Source organism: Xenopus laevis, chromosome 2L (genome assembly GCF_017654675.1).
Source record: "Xenopus laevis strain J_2021 chromosome 2L, Xenopus_laevis_v10.1, whole genome shotgun sequence".
Taxonomy (NCBI): Eukaryota; Metazoa; Chordata; class Amphibia; order Anura; family Pipidae; genus Xenopus; species Xenopus laevis.
The window spans coordinates 47,601,535-47,617,638 of NC_054373.1; the positions used below are offsets into that span (position 1 = coordinate 47,601,535).

Consider the following 16,104-nt stretch of genomic DNA (forward strand, 5'->3'; position numbering starts at 1 on the left):
GTAGTAGTAATAGTAGTAGTATATATATATACTGTATATATATATATATATATATAGGTATGGGACCTGTTATCTAGAATGCTCTGGACCTGGGGGGTTTTCCAGATAATGGATTTTTCTGTAATTTGGGTCTTCATGCCTTAAGTCTACTAGAAATTCATTTAAACATTAAATAAACCCAATAGGCTGGTTTTGCTTCCAATATGAATTAATTATATCTTAGTTTGGATCAAGTACAAGGTACCACTATATTATTACAGAGAAAAATGAAATCTTTTAAAAAATTGGATTATTTGGATAAAATGGGATCAATGGGAGAGCCATTCCGTAATTCGGAGCTTTCTGGATATCGGGTTTCTGGATAATGGATCCTATATATATGCTTTTAAAATTGGGCGTTTGTTTTGGGAATATCTCTCCTTTAATAGCCTGATTGCTGGCTGGGGAGGATTTAGCCCTCAGTGAAAAAACAGCGTTCAACAGACATTGATTACAGGTAATGCTAGAATGCACATAAAAAATAAAACAAGTTAGGGACCGCCATTCGGGGTTTACCTTGACGTGGTATGGTGGCTTATCAATTTTATGATCATAACTTTGTAACAAAATAACACCTGTTTTGGGTACATATGCAATAGCATTTATTATACTTATATATATATACTTTAAAGCCTTTAGAGTGCTCCCACAACCCTCCTGTTTTGATATTATATATATATTTTACAACTGGGGGTACTTTATTTATTATAATACACAAGTTTCAGTGAGTAATGTGACAGAAATGACATCACTACTCACCGTTTATAACTGATGACATCAGAACTCACCGTTTATAAGGATATAATTTACAGGATATTCATAGCTTTTGTGTATTATATATATATATATATATATATATATATATATATAAATAAATAACAAACAAGGGAAGTTGTGCTCACCACTAATTTTTAAAACCATTAGGTGCAATGAGGCTGTGACCACAAAATACATATAGACAAACAGACATATAGTCCTCTGCACCCATTATCAATATATATTTAAGACAGCGAAATTTTGTGCATACTGCTACTGAAAAATGCCTTACCCTTTAAACAAAACAGGGATTGTTTTGTTTTCAGTAGCAGTATGCACAAAATGTGTGTGTGTGTGTGTGGGTGTGTGTGTGTGTGTGGGTGTGTGTGTGGGTGTGTGTGTGTGTGTGTGTGTGTATAAATAGATGATATTTCTTTACCTCTTGTTCTCTTTTCTTCAATATTTTCACCCTTGGATCCTGTTAAATTACAACAATAGATCAATTGTTTGATATTTGTTTGACGTTTTCTTGACCCAGATGTGTACATATGCAATTAAATATAATCAATTTCAAATAAAGTTTAATAATATATATATATATATATATATATATATATATATATATATATATATATATATATATATATATATATACATAAATATTAAGTCTGCACTGAAGGAAGACAGTGTGTAGAAAAAGGATGGCTCTTATGATAAATTACTTCTATTACATAAGTAGAAGAAAATTTCAGACGTCTCTTAAAGGACAATGAAAACAATTTAGGGGAGCCCATTTGCAGCATGAAAATATTGCACTGCCTGATTGTAGCACCGCCATCCATCCCTGCATTTTTCAGTTATCACTTGTGACTTAAATGAAAACAACCTGTGTGATTTTAGCCTTAAATGACCCCCTTTAGAGTAGTAAGCCTGTTATAGCAAGGGTGCTATACTAGCAGCAGTAACATAAATTAAAAAAATCTCAATGCCACAAACATATATTTCTACATTATAAAACCACCAATAAGATCCTATTGTCTCACCTGTTGGTGGTTTCAGTGCTTTCCTAAATTTGATTCCAGGGCTCAGAAGAGGAATAGCACCAGGCAGAAAATCATCATTCCATGATGTTGTTTCTCTTGTGATCAGCAGATCATTGTCTGATTTCTCAGCAGTCACAAGGTTGATTATCTAGAAATGAAAAAACAAAAAAAAACAAACCATCAGAACACACTACCGATGGATTGAGTAAAAAAAACATTACATTTTAATTTAGCATGGGAAAAAAATGTAATAGTTTAATGGGAAACAATAAGAAGTATAATCCCAGGTGCCCATTCAAGTAAATTATACAATGTATTTAAATAGATTAAGGGGTATATTTATTAAGGTTCAAGTTGTGTTTCCCATAGCAAATTCAAGTTTTCGAGGTTATTTTGGAGTAAAAAAGAAATTGATTTTTCTTGTTTAAAAAAACCTCACATTTTAGAGATTTATTATACCCCGACCCTGGAAATAACTTGAATCCAAAAATAAACCATTTAAAACCTGTCGAGGTCATGTAGAATTCAATGGCAGAGGTCGTTAACCATTTGAAGATGTTAATAGTCTTCATGATGTTCAAGTTTTTTTCTGAGGATTTCCACTCAAAAACTCTGTCAATTCGAGCAATTTGAGTTTTTTCTCACTGAAGTTTTCAGATCGTTAACCCCGAACTCGCTGGACCAAAAACAACTTTTTGGTCCAAATGCATGAAGGTCAATAGGCACTTTTGACTCGACAATTCGACATTCAGCAATTTTGATGCACGTCAGTTTTATTTGGACACATCATATTTTTTGCCGGTGAATTGTCGCCGCAGATTAGCAAATTAATTTGCTTGCTTCAAAACAGAGAAATTCGCCGCAAATTTGTGTCTGGCAAATTTATTCGCACATCACTATATATAAATGAACAGATAAACCTTCCAAACTATTTTTTCAGGTCAGTTGTTTTGAGATTGTTCACCAGAAATGTTTTCAATGGATTTCCATTTTTTTCCAGTTTTTCCCAGAATTGAAGTTTAAAGTTTCATGTTCCTGTCACTGGCGTTTGAGTTTGAACTGTTACAATTTGCTTCATTCATTGATACATTTCTCAGCAGCATCTCTGGAGTATTAGCAACTATTGTATCAATTCTAACAGCTGCCTGTAATGAAATTCAGGGATTCTGCTCAGCAGGGACAAAGATAAGAAATGTATCAGCTAATGTATCAATTTAGAACAGTTACAAAGTGTGTGATTCCTCTTAGGGCTGCTTCAGAAAAACATAAGAAGGTCAAAAATTAAACTTTCTCAAATATTAGAAAACAGCCACAAATAGAAAAAAGAAAGTAAATGGAAAAAAGTCTTTCTGAAACCAAATGGACTGAAAAAATATTGGAAAGTGAATCCCTTTAATCAGATATTGTTCAGAGAGACATAAGGAATGAGTTAAATTTTAGGATGCCTTTACGTATTTCCAAAACTTCAGAAAAGACTTGCTGGACCAATTGTTCTTTACTGGATCGATGTCTAAACACTACAAACTTCAAGAACAAGAATATCTTTTATAGGCATAAAAATGGTTCTGCTATGGTCTCTCCTATCATGGCCAGCCTTTACTTGGAGGAAGTGTAAAGGGAAGCCTTGAACACATGTAAGGGAACAGGACCCATAAACTCAGTGGACAACAATACGGAGGTCACCAAAGACCAAAAAAAAGAAAAGTTGCTCTAAAAGTTTGCAGAATGGGGTTTTGTCAAAGCATTAACAATGTAAACCAGGACCATCTGACCAGTAAGGCACAGGGGGGAGACACACAGCATATGAAATAATACAGTCATTCTAGAATATTGGAAAACTTATGAATAACGGTGGCCATACATGGGCAGATAAAAGCTGCTGGCAGACCAAGTTGCCAGCTTATTGGCCAATGTATAGGGTCCTGACTAATATCTGGCTGAAAATTGGGGATAAAAAAATCCCATTGTATTAAGGATCACATTGGTTTGTTGATGCTACTGCATTCCAGGTGTTCGATTGTTGGGCCCTAGGACCCACGATCTGATCAACCCGATATTGCAAACTCAAGGTGGGCATATCGGGGCAAGAACTGTTAGTTTAGTGACTCCAAATGAGTGGATCTGCCCAGGTATGGCCACCTTAAGTCTCTTGCATAAGTGATGAAGAGTTTTTACGATTGCAATTAGATATATCACTATGAAATACTGTATTCCATGCCCTGTATGAATTAAAACTTTCATAGACATAAAAGGTTATTCAACTTGAAATATTTATAAGCATAGCGATTACTAGGGATGCACCGAAATCTTTCACGAAGGATTCGGTGATTCGGCCGAATCCCACATAGTTGATTCGGTGCATCCCTAGCGATTACCCATTTCAGTTACATCTTCTCAAGGGAGAAAATGGCTGAATATGTCCAAAAGGTTCACATTGAAGTTGCTCAGTGATGACAATGGCCTAATTCTTGGCAGCTTTTACACTACCAAAGTTCCCATTTATTCAATGGCAACTTAATGGCCGTCAAAACTTGCACAATATCATTGAAGATGTTGCATAGGCAATTTTCTTTAAATTGGGTAGTTATAAGATCAAATAACCCGCATATCCAGTATCACTTGCAAGAAGTTGCACCATAGATTCTCCATATGACAGAAATAAAAAGGTCATCTATAATTAGGGCTTAGAATATCATGTACTGATTCAATAAAAGAACACATGGATGTCAACACAGGCCTGATTTTGAAAGTAAAGCTCACAACATTAAACACACTGGGTGTGATACCTATGAGTTATGCCTTTTATTGACTATTATTTGCAGCTCATTTTTTCTTAAAACAAGAAGAAGAAAAAATGACAGATCTCCGATGTTTAAACTGCGGCTTTTGTTTCCTAGCATTTAAGATATAAAAGTGAATTTCTTAGAATATACAACCAGTGGGAGAAACATCATCGTTAATTTAATTTTACAGTTACATTGCCAGTTTTGAGTTCATGCTGTGTGAGGCACATGGGACTTTATGAGGTAAAACAATAACTGGAATGAAATAAAATAAGTACAAAGGAATAATATATTAGTACTTGCAGAGCTTGTCCTTGTGTATTATTGTATTATTATTATTTACAGGGACTTTATCATTGCAAAGTCTGACCATGGCACTAAGCCAGAAGTTGAACGATAGTTGATGTAGTCACTTTGAGGTTGAGTTCCCTCCTCTTAAAGCAGTTGTTCACCTTTGAATTAACTTTTAGGGGCCCATTCACTAAGCTTGAGTGAACGAATAGAGGAAATTAGAGGAAAAAAAATTTGATTTTCAAATGGTTTTTTTGTCTACTTCGGCCATCGAATTGGCTACTTCGACCTTCGACTACGACCTTCGACTTCGAATCGAATGATTCGAACTAAAAATCGTTCGGATATTCGACCATTCGACCATTCGATAGTCGAAGTACTGTCTCTTTAAAAATGTCTTCGACCCCCCTAGTTTGCCACCTAAAAGCTACCGAGCTCAATGAAGGTCCCCATAGGCTTGCTAACAATTTTCTGATCGAAGGATAATCCTTCGATCGATAGATTAAAATCCTTCGAATCGTTCGATTCAAAGGATTTAATCGTTCAATCGAACGAATTGCGCAAAATCCTTCGACTTCGATATTCGAAGTTGAAGGATTTTAATTCGGCAGTCGAATATCGACTTAATTAACCCTTGATATTCGACCCTTGATACATCTGCCCCCTAGTATGATGTAGAGAGTGATATTCTGAGACAATTTGCAATTGGTTTTTATTTGTTATTATTTGTGGGTTTTAAGTTATTAAGCTTTTTATTCAGCAGCTCTCCAGTTTGCTATTTTAGCAATCTGGTTGCTGTGGTCCAAATTACCCTAGCAACCATGCTTTGATTTGAATAAGAGACTGGAATATAAATAGGAGAGGCCTGAATAGATATATGAGTAATAAAAATAGCAATAACAATATATTTGTAGCTTGGCAGAGCAATTGTTTTTTGAAGGAGTCAGTGACCCCCCATTTGAAAGTTGAAAAGACTCGGAAGAAAAAGGCAAATAATTAAAAAACTATAAAAAAGAAATAATGAAGACCAATTAAAAAGTTGACATACTATAATGTAACTCAAGGTGAACCACCCCTTTATGGTGTCTATGGACCAAAACTGAGTAGAAAGAAAAAAAATACACTTAGGGGCAAATTTACTTATGGTCGAATATCGAGGGTTAATTAACCCTCGATATTCGACTGCCGAATGGAAATCCTTCGACTTCGACTATCGAACTCGAAGGATTCACCGCAATTGGTTTGATCGAACGAAAAATCGTTCCATCGAACGATTAAATCCTTCGAATTGTTCGATTTGAAGGATTTTAATCCATCGATCGAACGATTTTTTTTCGACCCAAAAAAGCTTAGAAAGCCTATGGGGACCTTCCCCATAGGCTAACATTGACTTCAGTAGCTTTTAGGTGGCAAACTAGGGGGTCGAAGTTTTTTTTTTTTAAAGAGACAGTACTTCGACTATCGAATGGTCGAATAGTCAAACGATTTTTAGTTCGAATCATTCGATTAGTAGTCGAAGTCGCAGTCGAAGGTCGAAGTAGCCCATTCGATGGTCGAAGTAGCCAAAAAAAACATTCGAAATTCGACGTTTTTTTTATTCTATTCCTTCACTCGAACTAAGTAAATGGGCCCCTTAATATACCCTCTCAGGATTATGGAAAGGAGTTATATAGACTGTTATGGAAAGAAAACAGCGCTTTGCAAAATGTTAGGTTTGTTACTATAACAACTTTTATCTCTTTGATAAATGTATTATATAGAATATATTTAATATATACTCATGATTAAGCATGATTGAGCATGCCTACCCTCACTTTAAGCTGCTATTGAACAGGCAATAGCAGGAATGTTTCTCCTGTAAGAAAAGATCAAGTTTCATGTCTTGATAGAGAAAAAGAAAACAGTGAGCTGATTAAGTAATAAGAATTCAGTTTTAGGCGGGTGTGGGGTGAATAATAAAAGCTAATTTACAGTGTAATTCAATAGTACAGTCCTTCGGTACTTATAGGATATCATGGACAAACTCCTGGATTCAGATATGAAGCTGATGCATATTAATGAAAACATCTATTCTTTTATACATTGAAAAGAAGCTTATTAATGAAAACAGCGGCCATAACATGCCGAATCTGTAATATTCTGCTTCTATAAAATGTACAGTAATAGGTTATAGTTTTGAAACAGATTGGTTAAAGTCTACATAGTACTTGAGGAATGTTATGTAGCAAAGATAGGATTGTTTCCATGCCTAGCTTTAACACATACAGTCCTAAGTACTCTATTGCATATGTGAGATCTTTTGGTTTATGCAGGTTTGGTTATTGTATTTCTATTTCCAGTACCAGTAGGCAGAAAATGCTGGCAGTACATTTAGGGTGTTTGTTGCTGTTTTCTACTCTTTTGAGCTGTGTTAACACTTTTGTAAGAACATGCATGTATTTCAGTACCATGGAGAGCAGAACTGGACTGACAGTGTTCATTGACTTTACCTCTGCTGCCGTTGATGGCCATATGAAGCCCATACAAAGGTTCACAGGATGAAAGAAAAACCCTAGGCTGAAAAAAGTGTTAGTGTTCCTAAATGATGTGGATATTCATAACAAATGAAATAAAATCAGATCTGTCTCTATCAGCCTGGAAGATTTTGGCTTGCAATGACCCAGGGTAGTGATGCTGCATTAGGAGTGCAAATAACTTGCCAGCTAAAGGATTTTATATATTATATGAGGATAAAGAGATCTTTTTGAAGAGGTTACTCACCCTGGTCTCTACTATCTTATAGCAATTACAAAAGCAGCATACTAATTACAGCAAATTTTTATAAAGTTAAATAGCTTCCCATTTGGCATACCTCTTAGGCTTATAGGTATCAATCTCTTGTTTATTATTATATATTGTCAACTTGTTACTCATATAGAGCCCTGTGTCTTTATATAAACAGCCAAGGCAAGAACTGATCCCTTATCTCTGGTATTAATTTCTCTCTCCTAACATAAATTAATAAAATACTGCATAACAAAAATAGGATATAAGCAAATTCATGTGCTTTATTACTAAACATCTACTGAAGGTTTTTTTTCCTCTGGGCCCATATGATATTAAACCATACCCTACCTGTCAGTCTACACTTGTTGCTGGCTCCTTGGGGTTTATGAACTGTCACAGCAAATAGATCATATATTAGGGATGCACCGAATCCACTGTTTTGGATTCGGCCGAATCCCTGAATCCTTGGTGAAAGATTCGGCCGAATACCGAACCGAATAATATTTTGCATATGCAAATTAGGGGCAGAAAAGGAAAAAGTGGAAAAAAATCCTCTTTTGTGACGAGAAGTCACGTGATTTCCCTACTTGCCCCTAATTTACAAATGCAAATTAAGATTGGGATTCGGTTCGGCCAGGCACAAGGATTAAGCCGAATCCGAATCCTGCTCAAAAAGGCCGAATCCTGGCCGAATCCCGAACCGAATCCTGGATTCGGTGCATCACTATCATATACATGTATATATATATATATATATATATATATATATGTATATATATATATATATATATATATATATATATATATATATAATAATAATTTCAATATTGTTTGAAATAACACAAGAGAGAAATAATTATACATTCTGCTCTTAAAGAGGTAGTTCACCTTTAGTATATTATAGAATGGCCATTTCTAAGCAACATTTCAGCTGGTCTTCATTATTTTATTTTTTTTTTATAGTTTTTTTAATTATTTGCCTTCTTCTCATGATTCTTTCCAGCTTTCAAATGGGGATCACTAACCCCACCTAGAAAACAAATGCTCTGTAAGGCTACAAATGTATTGTTATTACCACTTTTTATTACTTATATTTCTATTCAGGCCTCTCCTATTCATATTCCAGCATCTTATTCAAATCAGTGCATGTTTGCTAGGGTAATTTGGACCCTATACTGATGAAATTGCAAAGTGGAGAGCTGCTGAATAAAAAGCTAAATAACTCAAAAACTACAAATAATAAAAAATAAAAAACAGTTGCAAATTGTCTCAGAATATCACTCTCTACATCATACTAAAAGTTAACTCAAAGGTGAACAACCCCTTTAAGATTTTCAGTGTAAATACTAAAGCATGAAATAATTTCCAGCACCAATTTCTTGGTTATGTTTTACTTTATACCCCTTTAGGTATGAGTTAGTGTCTCAAAATACATTTTGCTATAGTAAAGCAAAACAAATTCCTGTTTAGTAAGGCAGGAATCCCATAATCCCATTGCCCATAATAACTAGTTGATCTGATGTCCATTCTGGCAATTCTAATGAGGAAATAATTTGCTCCAGGTATGGAAGTAGCAAGTTATAAATTACATCTCTGATTCTTGATCTACAAGTTTGTTAGAAACACGCTCTATTTTGCATTTTTGGCTGCTTGGGAATCTGCAAATATGTTCTTGTTTCTTCACATAAAAAAAACCTACATTACCTGATAAAACCCTCCCTGTAGGTATTTCTGGAGATGTGAAATGTTGGATGACCCAAAAAAATGTGAATTTTTAAAGCATGGTCTGAAACCCTCAGAAAAGGAGAGGAATAATAGGCCTATAGTTAATGTTTTTGGCATTCCTGTGGATCAAGTGTTCCAGTAATATCCACTAACACCTCACATCATTACAGACATTTTGGAGTGTGTCCAGTCTACTTGTCCTTTATACCTTTAAGACCTCTGCATCCATTAATCAGTCTCCAGTGATTGCTGGATTTTTTTTTTTAGCTGACCTATCCAGGGAGAGCACTTCTATTTTGTCATCTCTGGTTGGGTCCAGAGGGGACAAGGGCAGATGGTCTCTGCAATAGTAATCCCTATAAAAATGTTACTATGATCACTACAGCAGCCTTAGATTATTTTACATATATAAAACTGCTTGTAAAAGGGAGAAGAGAGAAAATGGTGTAGTGTAAGCATCCCAAATGGCATAGGACAATTGCTACTCACTTAGCATATTTCTCACAATCAGTATCCCCAAATGAAAAACCTCTCTACTGAAATTATAATAGAGTTATAAATTAAAAAATATAATAAAACTGAAACTGCTCAATTGGTAGCAAAACTTGCTGTGCTAAAAGAAGCAAGAAGAGATAAGGCTTCAGTGTTAGAGACAGACAAAGGTTAGGCATTTTTTTTCTTGTATCAGAAATTGATGGTGCTATATAGGCTTAAGGCTGCCAAATACAAACTAAGCTAAGGTTCAGGTAGACTCTCTGAATAAATGAAGACCGTATAAGGGGAGACACACCATATGGCCATCATTCTGTACTTCTGATTATTCTTGAAAAGAGCACAAATGATAAAAAAAAAGCACAAGTGCTGAGACCAGGCCCGGATTTGTGTCAAGGCCACAAAGACCCAGGGCTAGGGTGGCACATATTAAGGGGCGGCATGCTACCCAGCCGAATCTTAAGTTTGCACGGGTCACTCAGGTCTAGGCATGCAGAAGATCTCCTGCGTGTCCCATCCCATGTCAAATCGACGGATGCACACGAGATTGAGTACAGGCGAGGGCAACTTTTGGGCACCGTAATAAGAAATCCAGCCCTGGCTGTGACTCCCTTTACTTCTTCATCTGCTAGTGCCCCATGCACTGACTGTTATGGTGCAATTTAGCAGTGAAGATCTGGGACTCTGAAGATACCCCAGTAGCTCCCTGTCTTCTTTTCTACTGAATTATATCACATTATTTGCGCTGCTGTCACTTACCTTAGCTTAGGGACTGACTCACAATATACTGTATAAACAATATAAATGTCACAATGCAAGACTGATTAGTTGTTAATTTAGATTCACAAAACATAAGTTTGTTGCCAGTACAATTAGGATTAGGGCTAGAGGACAGGGGGCCCTGACCGCAGCTTGTGGGTGGGGAATGAGGCATGCTTGTTCACTAGTAAGCAGACAGGGAATGGGGCCATGAGTAGGGGTTGTGGAGAGCACTGGGCCCCTCTGCAGATTTTGCAGTTGAAAACCGGCATAGTTTTTAATATATAGTCTGAACCGTTAGATTGATGAATTGAGTTTAGTGTATAAAATAAGGTATTTCTAGCCATATTTATTATTAGGTTTTAGTTCTTATTTAACATACATTGGCTTTTATTTTTTTTATATGCATTAACCTGTTAAAAGTTTTTGGACTTTTGGACCATAGAATTCTGTCAGGCAGCTATATATTAAGATCACAAGATATTAAGATCATACTAATATGTTGCCCAAACTGGGGGAACAAAACGCTACCAGCATTAAAATTAAGGATGCACCAAATCCACTATTTTTGATTCGCCCAAACCCTGAATCCTTCGCGAATGATTACCGAACTGAATCCGAATCCAAATTAGCATATGCAAATTAGGCATGAGAAGGGGAAAACATTTTTTACTTCCTTGTTTTGTGACAAAAAGTCACACGATTATCCTCCCCACCACTAATTTGCATATGCAAATTAGGATTCGGTTTTAGTTTGGCCGGGCAGAAGGATTCGGCCGAATCCTGCTGAAAAAGGCTGAATCCTGGCCGAATCCCGAACCTAATTCGGTGCATGAAATGAATGAAAATATCTTAACATATACTGTAAATAATCAATTTTTCTTATAGTTTACTAGCGTAACTCTTATCTCTGGCAATTAATACTGGGTTTATTTCTGAAGAATAAGCAAGGAATTTTTCTGAGAACAGTACATTGTTAGACTGGGAAAAAAACATGGCACATGGCCGAGTTTAATATCAAGAACAAAAATGACCCACAAACAAATGTTATTTTTGGTACAATAACTTATTGCCTAAATGCATTTTTTAATTTTTCTCTGTGATTTTGTAAACTCCTTCCAACCCAGAGCTAACAATCCAGAGCTAACAACCCAGAGCTAAAAAAAGAAAGACATTCAGAGAAGTGTGCTCACTTAGGGACTCCTCTGGTGTTTTACATGAATGTGTGATTAACAAACAGAGTTCTTGTTACTCTGCCATAAATCTGTTTCTCCGCACGAGGGAACCTTTCAACTGCTTTTCTTTTTTTGAGAGCCATACTGCTACACTAAAACACTGATACAAGCATTAAAATTAAGCCTAAATTAAACTATTTTAAGAATTTTTGTATTTTTGAAAAACTTTAGATAGGGTTTAAAGGGACATATATCAGGCACTTATCAAGATGTTCATTGTCATCAATGAATCTGTAGTAAACCATGATTATAGCTAAGCCTAGGGACAATGGGTAACGTTCTGCTCTTGTAAACCTTCTCCAGGGGCGATCCTGGCGAGAAAGGCAGAAGAGAAACAACCAGTATGACATGGAAAATCTCATGTAGACACCTGGCTGCATTTGTCAGGAAATTGTTGTAGGCAGATAGAATGTATACACACTATTAAGAACATCTTTTTGGACGCATATATCATAGCCATTGCTGCAAAAAAATGCACTTTGGTTATCACTGCTGATTCTGGTCAGGCCACTATCTGCAGTGTTTACATGTTCCCCCTCTCTCTCTCTGTGTAGGTTGCCTCGAGGAACCTGGTTTTGCTTCTAGATCTTTCTCCAGCTTTTGACACTGGGGGATCACCATCTCCTCCTCCAGTTCCTCCATTCTCTTGGTCTTAATAACCAGCACCGGATTTCCAGCCGCAGCACCCCGAGGCCTCGTGGTTCTAGCTCTGCCGATCATGCGAAAACCAACCCCCGCGCGCGCATGCTTGCATATCTGCCATAGCGTTAGGCACTGGGGAACGATGTGTTCCCAATGCGGCTGGGCGGCATGCCACCCCTAGAATTTCGCTGCCCTAGGCCCATGCCTTTGTGGCCTTGCCACAAATCCGGGCCTGTTCATGACACTGCCCTATCCTGATTTTCATCTTATCTCACAAGCCATTCTTTCAGTGTCTCCTACAATGAATTATCTCCCATGCTTTTCCCTGTTGGGGTCCCACAAGGCTCTTCCTCAGGCTCCTCATTTGTTTCTCTCTGTACTTCCTCCCTTGACAAATTAACCAATTAATATGGTTTCTATTTACCCTCTACACTGATGATACTCAATCTATCTTCCCTCTCCTCTCTTAACTGGGGATGTACTCCTGCTTGTAAGTTATCACACACTAAAAGCATACAGGCAGGTTGATTGTCATCTAATGTAATATATAATAATATGAGCACCATACTGTGGCCAGTGCTTAAAGGAGCCACCATACAACAGACCTCAGAAAATATAGATGTTTAGGACAATGTCTCAGTGCTCAAGGCATGCCCATTAAAACAGACTCAAACTTCCAGATCAAAAATTTCCATGGGTCTTTAGGCTCACGGATTATTTATACCAAAAGAATTTTCCTTGAACAACAAAATAATGTTACAAGTATAGGATCCATTATCCGGAAACCCATTATCCAGAAAGCTCTGAATTATGGGAAGGCCATCTCCCATAGACTCCATTTTAATAAAATAATTAAAATGTTTAAAAATTACTTCCTTTTTCTCTGTAATAATAAAACAGTACCATGTACATTTTCCAAACTAAGATATAATTATTGTTTAAATCGTTTTTAGTCAATTTAAAGTATGGAGATCCAAATTACTTAAAAACCCCAGTTCCCAAACATCCTGGATAACAGATCCCATACCTGTAAAACTGTGTACAGTGATGGCTAAGATAATGTTATAGAACACCGTACATAGGTTATGGGGTAGCAACATTTGTAAATAATTTCTTGAATTCAACAGGAAAAAATGGGAACATTGTCGAAAAGAATATGTTGCTTATCATGAATTACCACAGAGAATAACCATGTCATTTATACAGGTGATATATTTCAATAAGGCAGGTTGAACAATGGATGGAAGTTTTGGTTCCAAAACTTTGTCGTTTCTATAAAGATATAAGTGTAAAAGAACCCAAAAGGCTTTCCTATTCTCAAAGAAGGAAAGTAGGAAAAGAAAATAAGCATTTTCACATGAAGTCCAGCCAAATGTCTCATTACAGATCACACATAGCACTTTTGTTTTATGTGTAGAATGCTTTTAGGGGAGGCAATAATTAGAGCTCTTTGCTCTTATGTGAAATGACTTGTAGTAACCCCCACAGACGCAATCATAAATGTATCCAGATAGATATGAAATATCCAACACTGGCCTCTCTATTTTCTAAAATGTGGGTCTGGGGGGAAGGCTAGTCGTCCTCTAAGCCTGGAGACTTTGCAGTCTGATCCAAACCTTTAATCGTAAAAGAAGAAAATGATGGAACATTTCCTAAGACATTACTTATATAATTATGTTCTTTTATTTTCCAAAATATATTTTTATACCCCATTTGAAGGGAAAGTTTACTCTCAGGAGTAATATTTTTGTTTTCATTTTTTAATACTACGTTTTTAGTTTCATTGTTATTTGTATGTTGATTCCCTGTTACCTATAGGCTTCTTGCACCAGATCATATGTCTTGAAATCCCCCCTGCAGCATGATTACAGAAGGAAAGAATATCTGCCTTCTTTCATTTCCTAATACTACATTTTAACTGCCCTAAAATCAACCCAGAGCTCTCAAGCTGGCCATAGACGCAAAGATCAGATCGTATGAATCGAGGATTCGTACGATTTTCGGACCGTGTGTGGAGAGTCCCGACATTTTTCGTCCTATGGAGATCGGTCGTTTGGTGGATCGGACAGGTTAAAAGATTCCTGTCGCCTGCTGATAATATCTCTGCATGTATTGCCGATCGGACAATTTTCAGTGGGAGACTGTCACTAGCTTTGGTCGGACATAACTTTCGTACGATTGCTGTCAGGGGCAGAACATCGGCTCATCTATTCTTTTGTACTTGATTTGATCTGAATGGTTAGTGGCAGGTCGGGAGATGGGAAGTCCGATTGTACGATTATTTGTACGATCAGATCTTTGCATCTATGGCCAGCCTTAGGCTAGGAATGTAGAAAAACCTCACGGCACTCAGGTCTGCGTGAAAATTTCAGTGATTTATTGAAGCGAAGTGCAATGCCACGTTTCGGGGTAACCCCCTTTGTCAAGCATACGGATTAAAACACGCATGTGCATATAAATAGGTGATAAATAATTCAATTCAGATGACATCATTAGTCCATATAGGTTAATGAAAACAGCCCTGTTTTCATTAACCTATTATGGACTTTTATTGGAATATGTTCACTGAATCTTGCACATAATGGCTCATTACAAGGAGTTTGGTTTTACTTGCATTTTAAATCACTACTGATTGGTTAATTAATGATGTCATCTGAATTGAATTATTTATCACCTATTTATATGCACATGCGTGTTTTAATCCGTATGCTTGACAAAGGGGGTTACCCCGAAACGTTGCATTGCACTCCGCTTCAATAAATCATTGAAATTTTCACACAGACCTGAGTGCCGTGAGGTTTTTCTAAATTGCTGTATTGGGGGGTTGCCGAGCCTCCACCCAGGTGCACCAGGCAGATCTTTATCCATCGATAAGGAGGGTGTGCTAATCCACACTACATTGGTCAGCCTTAGGCTAGGGCCAGACGGCAACGAAATCAGTCTGATGAAATCCACAGGCCAAATTCCGTATGCTCCTTTTTCATTCACATCCGGAACCCTTGTGTCGGCTATGGCACAAATACAGCATCTGAGCAGACACAAGGGTTCCAGATGTGACTGAAGAAGGTGTATACTGCTAAGGGGTATTCAGCCTGAATTCAGGCTACTTTGGCTTCTCCTGGCCGTAGACTTAACTAGGGTCTCCTCCTGCTTGTCAGATATCTCTGCTTGGATGTACCTTAAAGTGAACCTCCCCTTATCCAACACCCATAACATCCCAGAAATGTCTATAACTACATTATCATCCCATCTCGTCAGGCACACTGCCTTGAGGTTATCCTTGATTCTGCCCTGTCCTTCACTCCTTATCTCCAGTCACTTACTACATCATATCACCTTCACTAATAGAATATTTCCCAAATACAATCACCCAAGATGCCACTTAAATTCTGGTTCACTCTCATATCACACAATGATTACTGTAACTGTCTATTAACAATTTTTTAGATTAGAGAAAGAAACCCCACCAAATAGTTGATACTGTATCGATACCAAGTTAATTCAAACCTTAAGTTGAAAGACTGAGGTAGTTAATAATAATTAATTGATAAGGAAGTGCTATCTAATAAATGA

At 36.8% G+C, this 16,104-nt stretch overlaps 1 protein-coding gene across 4 annotated transcripts in view; it reads right to left on the reverse strand.

Annotated features, from left to right (window-relative positions):
- The window catches only part of LOC108708033 (collagen alpha-1(XXVI) chain-like), a 288,973-nt gene that overhangs the window by 30,606 nt on the left and 242,263 nt on the right, over nt 1-16,104 (reverse strand). For all 4 annotated transcript variants that reach the window (XM_041581832.1, XM_041581831.1, XM_041581833.1 and 1 more), the window contains 2 exons: nt 1,839-1,986; nt 1,235-1,273 (listed from right to left, as the gene is read on the reverse strand). In XM_041581832.1, the coding sequence (XP_041437766.1) occupies nt 1,235-1,273; nt 1,839-1,986 (187 nt within the window). The remainder of the gene's footprint in view (nt 1-1,234; nt 1,274-1,838; nt 1,987-16,104) is intronic.